General features: G+C 59.9%; 1 protein-coding gene across 1 annotated transcript; it reads left to right on the plus strand.

Moving 5' to 3' along the window:
- The first annotated feature begins 303 nt into the window (after positions 1-303).
- On the plus strand, positions 304-7765 carry CFAP144 (cilia and flagella associated protein 144). The gene is made up of 4 exons (XM_063427142.1): positions 304-471; positions 6773-6832; positions 6918-7021; positions 7329-7765. Exons 1-4 carry the CDS (start codon positions 330-332, stop codon positions 7440-7442), a joined length of 420 nt encoding a protein of 139 aa, XP_063283212.1. The 5' UTR covers positions 304-329; the 3' UTR covers positions 7443-7765.
- The last annotated feature ends 559 nt before the right edge of the window (positions 7766-8324 follow it).

Below are 8324 nucleotides of genomic sequence, written 5' to 3' on the forward strand. Positions count from 1 at the left end.
ATATTATAATTACTGATATAAATAAATTCATATTATAATCACTGATATAAAATAAATTAAATATTATAATCACTGATATAAATAAATTAAATATTATAATCACTGATATAAATAAAATAATATTATAATCACTGATATAAATAAATTAATATTATAATTACTGATATAAATAAATTCATATTATAATTACTGATATAAATAAATTAATATTATAATTACTGATGTGAAGGTGAATCAATGTGAGCAGGGTGTGTTGCTAGGGGCGGGGTCGGGCGGTTGCCATGGTGACGGTCACACGCGGTAGCCTAGCAGTCGGTATCAGTTCCAAGATGGCGGCGGCTGGAAGCGCTCAGAGAGTCCGGGAGCCGCGGGATGAGGTGGCCGAGAACGCGATCCACCGGGAGACCGTCCGCAAGGAGAACCGGAACCGGAAACTGGTCACCGAGTACGGGATCAGCCCCCACACCAAGGGTACCTACCTACCGCCCCCCCCCCACACCAAGGGTACCTACCCACCGCCCCCCCCCCCACACCAAGGGTACCTACCCACCGCCCCCCCCCCACACCAAGGGTACCTACCGCCCCCCCACACCAAGGGTACCTACCTACCGCCCCCCCACACCAAGGGTACCTACCGCCCCCCCCCCCACACCAAGGGTACCTACCCACCGCCCCCCCCCACACCAAGGGTACCTACCTACCGCCCCCCCACACCAAGGGTACCTACCCACCGCCCCCCCCCCACACCAAGGGTACCTACCCACCGCCCCCCCCCCCACACCAAGGGTACCTACCCACGCCCCCCCCCCCACACCAAGGGTACCTACCCACCGCCCCCCCCCACACCAAGGGTACCTACCCACCGCCCCCCCACACCAAGGGTACCTACCTACCGCCCCCCCACACCAAGGGTACCTACCCACTGCCCCCCCCCCACACCAAGGGTACCTACCCACCGCCCCCCCACACCAAGGGTACCTACCGCCCCCCCACACCAAGGGTACCTACCCACCGCCCCCCCCCCACACCAAGGGTACCTACCCACCGCCCCCCCCCACACCAAGGGTACCTACCCACGCCCCCCCCCCCACACCAAGGGTACCTACCCACCGCCCCCCCCCACACCAAGGGTACCTACCCACCGCCCCCCCACACCAAGGGTACCTACCTACCGCCCCCCCACACCAAGGGTACCTACCTACTGCCCCCCCCCACACCAAGGGTACCTACCCACCGCCCCCCCACACCAAGGGTACCTACCGCCCCCCCACACCAAGGGTACCTACCCACCGCCCCCCCCCCCACACCAAGGGTACCTACCCACCGCCCCCCCCCCCACACCAAGGGTACCTACCCACCGCCCCCCCCCACACCAAGGGTACCTACCCACCGCCCCCCACACCAAGGGTACCTACCGACCCCCCCACACACCAAGGGTACCTACCTACCACCCCCCCCCCCCACACCAAGGGTACCTACCTACCGACCCCCCCCCACACACCAAGGGTAACTACCTACCACCCCCCACACCAAGGGTACCTATCTACCGACCCCCCCCCCACACACCAAGGGTAACTACCTACCACCCCCCACACCAAGGGTACCTACCTACCGACCCCCCCCCCCACACACCAAGGGTAACTACCTACCACCCCCCACACCAAGGGTACCTACCTACCACCCCCCACACCAAGGGTACCCACCTACCGACCCCCCCCCACACACCAAGGGTACCTACCTACCACCCCCCACACCAAGGGTACCTACCTACCGACCCCCCCCCACACACACCAAGGGTACCTACCTACCACCCCCCACACCAAGGGTACCTACCCACCGCCCCCCCCCCCACACCAAGGGTACCTACCCACCGGCCCCCCCCCACACCAAGGGTACCTACCCACCGCCCCCCCCCCCACACCAAGGGTACCTACCTACCACCCCCCACACCAAGGGTACCTACCTACCACCCCCCACACCAAGGGTACCTACCTACCGACCCCCCCCACACACCAAGGGTACCTACCTACCACCCCCCACACCAAGGGTACCTACCTACCGACCCCCCCCACACACCAAGGGTAACTACCTACCGCCCCCCCCTCCAAGGGTACCTACCCACCGCCCCCCCCCACACCAAGGGTACCTACCCACCGCCCCCCCCACACCAAGGGTACCTACCTACCGCCCCCCCCACACCAAGGGGAACTACCTACCGCCCCCCCCCACACACCAAGGGTAACTACCTACCGCCCCCCCCTCCAAGGGTACCTACCTACCGACCCCCCACACCAAGGGTACCTACCTACCGCCCCCCCCTCCAAGGGTACCTACCTACCGACCCCCCCACACCAAGGGTACCTACCTACCGCCCCCCCTCCAAGGGTACCTACCTACCACCCCCCCCACACCAAGGGTAACTACCTACCGACCCCCCCCCACACACCAAGGGTAACTACCTACCGCCCCCCACTCCAAGGGTACCTACCTACCGACCCCCCACACCAAGGGTACCTACCTACCGACCCCCCACACCAAGGGTACCCACCTACCGACCCCCCCCCACACACCAAGGGTACCTACCTACCACCCCCCACACCAAGGGTACCTACCTACCGACCCCCCCACACACACACCAAGGGTACCTACCTACCACCCCCCACACCAAGGGTACCTACCCACCGCCCCCCCCCCCACACCAAGGGTACCTACCCACCGGCCCCCCCCACACCAAGGGTACCTACCCACCGCCCCCCCCCCACACCAAGGGTACCTACCTACCACCCCCCACACCAAGGGTACCTACCTACCACCCCCCACACCAAGGGTACCTACCTACCGACCCCCCCCACACACCAAGGGTACCTACCTACCACCCCCCACACCAAGGGTACCTACCTACCGACCCCCCCCACACACCAAGGGTAACTACCTACCGCCCCCCCCTCCAAGGGTACCTACCCACCGCCCCCCCCCACACCAAGGGTACCTACCCACCGCCCCCCCCACACCAAGGGTACCTACCTACCGCCCCCCCCACACCAAGGGGAACTACCTACCGCCCCCCCCCACACACCAAGGGTAACTACCTACCGCCCCCCCCTCCAAGGGTACCTACCTACCGACCCCCCACACCAAGGGTACCTACCTACCGCCCCCCCCTCCAAGGGTACCTACCTACCGACCCCCCCCCACACCAAGGGTACCTACCTACCGCCCCCCCTCCAAGGGTACCTACCTACCGACCCCCCCCCACACCAAGGGTAACTACCTACCGACCCCCCCCACACACCAAGGGTAACTACCTACCGCCCCCCCTCCAAGGGTACCTACCTACCGACCCCCCACACCAAGGGTACCTACCTACCGCCCCCCCCTCCAAGGGTACCTACCTACCGACCCCCCCCACACACCAAGGGTAACTACCTACCGCCCCCCCCCACACACCAAGGGTAACTACCTACCGCCCCCCCCACACACCAAGTGTAACTACCTACCGCCCCCCCTCCAAGGGTACCTACCTACCGACCCCCCCCACACACCAAGGGTAACTACCTACCGCCCCCCCTCCAAGGGTACCTACCTACCGACCCCCCCCCACACACCAAGGGTAACTACCTACCGCCCCCCCCACACACCAAGGGTAACTACCTACCGCCCCCCACACACCAAGGGTAACTACCTACCGCCCCCCCCCACACCAGGGGTACCTACCCACCGCCCCCCCCACACCAAGGGGGTACCTACCCACCGCCCCCCCCACACCAAGGGTACCTACCCACCGCCCCCCCACACCAAGGGTACCTACCCACCGCCCCCCCCACACCAAGGGTACCTACCCACCGCCCCCCCACACCAAGGGTACCTACCTACCGCCCCCCCACACCAAGGGGGTACCTACCTACCGCCCCCCACACACACACCAAGGGTACCTACCTACCGCCCTCCCCCACACACACCAAGGGTACCTACCTACCGCCCCCCCCCACACCAAGGGGGTACCTACCTACCGCCCCCCCTCCAAGGGTACCTACCTATCGCCCCCCCCACACCAAGGATACCTACCCACCGCCCCCCACACACCAAGGGTACCTACCTACCGCCCCCCCCACACACCAAGGGTAACTACCTACCGCCCCCCCCACACACCAAGGGTAACTACCTACCGCCCCCCCTCCAAGGGTACCTACCTACCGACCCCCCTCCACACACCAAGGGTAACTACCTACCGCCCCCCCCACACACCAAGGGTAACTACCTACCGCCCCCCCACACACCAAGGGTAACTACCTACCGCCCCCCCACACACCAAGGGTAACTACCTACCGCCCCCCCTCCAAGGGTACCTACCTACCGACCCCCCTCCACACACCAAGGGTAACTACCTACCGCCCCCCCCACACACCAAGGGTAACTACCTACCGCCCCCCCACACACCAAGGGTAACTACCTACCGCCCCCCCACACCAGGGGTAACTACCCACCGCCCCCCCCACACCAAGGGGGTACCTACCCACCGCCCCCCCCACACCAAGGGTACCTACCCACCGCCCCCCCCACACCAAGGGTACCTACCCACCGCCCCCCCACACCAAGGGTACCTACCCACCGCCCCCCCCACACCAAGGGTACCTACCCACCGCCCCCCCACACCAAGGGTACCTACCTACCGCCCCCCCACACCAAGGGGGTACCTACCTACCGCCCCCCACACACACACCAAGGGTACCTACCTACCGCCCTCCCCCACACACACCAAGGGTACCTACCTACCGCCCCTCCCACACCAAGGGTACCTACCCACCGCCCCCCACACCAAGGGGGTACCTACCTACCGCCCCCCCTCCAAGGGTACCTACCTATCGCCCCCCCCACACCAAGGATACCTACCCACCGCCCCCCACACACCAAGGGTACCTACCTACCGCCCCCCCCACACACCAAGGGTAACTACCTACCGCCCCCCCCACACACCAAGGGTAACTACCTACCACCCCCCCTCCAAGGGTACCTACCTACCGACCCCCCTCCACACACCAAGGGTAACTACCTACCGCCCCCCCCACACACCAAGGGTAACTACCTACCGCCCCCCCACACACCAAGGGTAACTACCTACCGCCCCCCCACACCAGGGGTACCTACCCACCGCCCCCCCCACACCAAGGGGGTACCTACCCACCGCCCCCCCACACCAAGGGTACCTACCCACCGCCCCCCCACACCAAGGGTACCTACCCACCGCCCCCCCCCACACCAAGGGTACCTACCCACCGCCCCCCCACACCAAGGGTACCTACCTACCGCCCCCCACACCAAGGGGGTACCTACCTACCGCCCCCCACACACACACCAAGGGTACCTACCTACCGCCCCCCCACACACACCAAGGGTACCTACCTACCGCCCCCCCCACACCAAGGGTACCTACCTACCGCCCCCCCCACACCAAGGGTACCTACCCACCGCCCCCCCACACCAAGGGGGTACCTACCTACCGCCCCCCCTCCAAGGGTACCTACCTATCGCCCCCCCCACACCAAGGATACCCACCCACCGCCCCCCCACACACCAAGGGTAACTACCTACCGCGCCCCCCCCACACCAAGGGTACCTACCTACCGCCCCCACCCCACACCAAGGGTACCTACCCACCGCCCCCCCCACACCAAGGGGGTACCTACCCACCGCCCCCCCCACACCAAGGGGGTACCTACCCACCGCCCCCCCCCACACGAAGGGGGTACCTACCCACCGCCCCCCCCCCACACCAAGGGTACCTACCCACCGCCCCCCCCACACCAAGGGTACCTACCTACCGCCCCCCCACACCAAGGGGGTACCTACCTACCGCCCCCCCACACCAAGGGTACCTACCTACCGCCCCCCCCCACACCAAGGGGGTACCTACCTACCGCCCCCCTCCAAGGGTACCTACCCACCGCCCCCCCCACACCAAGGGTACCTACCCACCGCCCCCCACACACCAAGGGTACCTACCTACCGCCCCCCCACACACCAAGGGTACCTACCGCCCCCCACACACCAAGGGTACCTACCGCCCCCCACACACCAAGGGTACCTACCCACCGCCCCCCCCACACCAAGGGTACCTACCTACCGCCCCCTCCAAGGGTACCTACCTACCGCCCCCTCCAAGGGTACCTACCTACCGCCCCCCCCACACCAAGGGTACCCACCTACCGCCCCCCCCACACCAAGGGTACCTACCCACCGCCCCCCCCACACCAAGGGTACCTACCCACCGCCCCCCCCACACCAAGGGTACCTACCCACCGCCCCCCCCACACCAAGGGTACCTACCGCCCCCCCCCACACCAAGGGTACCTACCGCCCCCCCCCCCCCACACCAAAGGTACCTACCTACCGCCCCCCCACACCAAAGGTACCTACCTACCGCCCCCCCCCACACCAAAGGTACCTACCTACCGCCCCCCCCCACACCAAGGGTACCTACCCACCGCCCCCCCACACCAAGGGTACCTACCCACCGCCCCCCCCACCAAGGGTACCTACCCACCGCCCCCCACACCAAGGGTACCTACCCACTGCCCCCCCACACCAAGGGTACCTACCTACTGCCCCCCCACCTACAGCCCCCACACTATGGGTCCTTACCGCACCTACCTTAATACAGCCCCTACACCAAGGGTACTTACCTTATTACCTCTGCCCATTGCATTGGCCTAGATTCAGTTTTAGGTTATTGGAGATGCTCAGTACAAAACTCTAATCTGTCTTGTTCTTACAGTTCATGTCGTAGCTGGGAAGCCCATGTCGTGGCATGACAATCAGAGTGAAGTGGCTGATGGTAAGATTTACAGATAGGATAAGGAGAGCCAGGCAGTTTGAGTAATATAGGAACAATTAATCTGACTTGTGTTTTGTTTGTTCAGAGAACTTCTTAAGGATTATTCATCATGCTGCCCTAGAACCAACCAGGAAATATACCGAGCCGCAAACTACAAGCCAGGAGATCGGCTGGATCTCTCAACCACTGGTAGGCAGACTTTATATATATCACAGGAACCCCAGGGTGACCGAACACTTACAGGGAAGGGATGGTATCCATGTAGCCCAGCATTATTCACCAACATTCCCCAACCAAGACATTGACACCTGCACCGTAAAATGTACATCAGGATAACCCATATGGAAGGAAAAAATTAAATAAGTGGAGTTTTAGAATTTTTTACTCCGGCTTTTTTCCCTAAATATTGCTTGCCAGAAATCTACTTGCCATGGTTTGTTATTTCGTGAATTGGTAAAATTTGTTATTAATCAATGATTTGGGTTTTCTATTTTAGATAGACACTGATCGCACAGACAGAAGGCTACACCACTATCGCCAGCACTCCGAGATCACCACGTATATGGAGACAGCGTGGCGACTAAAGGAGCAGAGCGTTAATCTGCAGTAAGAAATGGTACAGATAGCCAGCAGAACGAACAACACAAAACCTGTAGTAAAACGATTTAATATGAAGTGGCAATTCTAGAGCTGTCTGACATTATGAGATCATCTCATTGCATTATTTACACAAGCATTTTCCAGAATGAAATGATTTGCAGTCAGTTTTACTTTACCTCGCATGGCAGTGATTACCATTTAACCAAAACTACTGGAGTCAATCACACATAAAAAAAATAAACACAGAACGTGAAATTATCCTATATTACTCTGATTTCTTCCAGAATCAAAACATGTTAAACAAAAACCAATGTAATAAGAATTAAAGTATGCCGGGTATACCTATCATACAGCACGCAGGGCATTTTATAGTAATAGCATGATGTGTACATGCGGGGAGGTTGCAGTCACATTATTATTATTATTATTATTATTGCCATTTATATAGCGCCAACAGATTCCGTAGCGCTTTACAATATTATGAGAGGGGGATTTAACTATAAATAGGACAATTACAAATAAACTTACAGGAACAATAGGTTGAAGAGGACTCTGCTCAATCGAGCTTACATTCTATAGGAGGTGGGGTGTAAAATACATTAGGACATATATAGATATTTTGTCCTTCCAATAAATATGGTAGCACCCGGTGTAGCGGAGTAGTAATATTATCCACGGTATCTCCGCTGGTAGAAAGGATGAAGCAGGTAAAATGCAGGTAGCGTAGTTACAATCCTTTTGTAAAAAGGGTAAAACACTGCGCTTCTCTCGCAAGACAGACATCGATTATCTGCCTTTGCTCTTCATCTTTTGCCTGACCTTCTTACCGGGTCTTTTCTGAAACAAAGATGTAAAAAAATAATTTAAGATGGTTAATGGGATAAAAAATGAT

This window comes from Pelobates fuscus, chromosome 7, assembly GCF_036172605.1.
Source record: "Pelobates fuscus isolate aPelFus1 chromosome 7, aPelFus1.pri, whole genome shotgun sequence".
NCBI lineage: Eukaryota > Metazoa > Chordata > Amphibia > Anura > Pelobatidae > Pelobates > Pelobates fuscus.

Bases quoted from the DNA above. Each gene is read 5' to 3' on its own strand.
- CFAP144 (XM_063427142.1), top strand. From the start codon at position 330: ATGGCGGCGGCTGGAAGCGCTCAGAGAGTCCGGGAGCCGCGGGATGAG. The intron at 472-6,772 runs GTACCTACCTAC...TTGTTCTTACAG, and splicing joins GATCAGCCCCCACACCAAGG to TTCATGTCGTAGCTGGGAAG. The intron at 7,022-7,328 runs GTAGGCAGACTT...TTTCTATTTTAG, and splicing joins GCTGGATCTCTCAACCACTG to ATAGACACTGATCGCACAGA.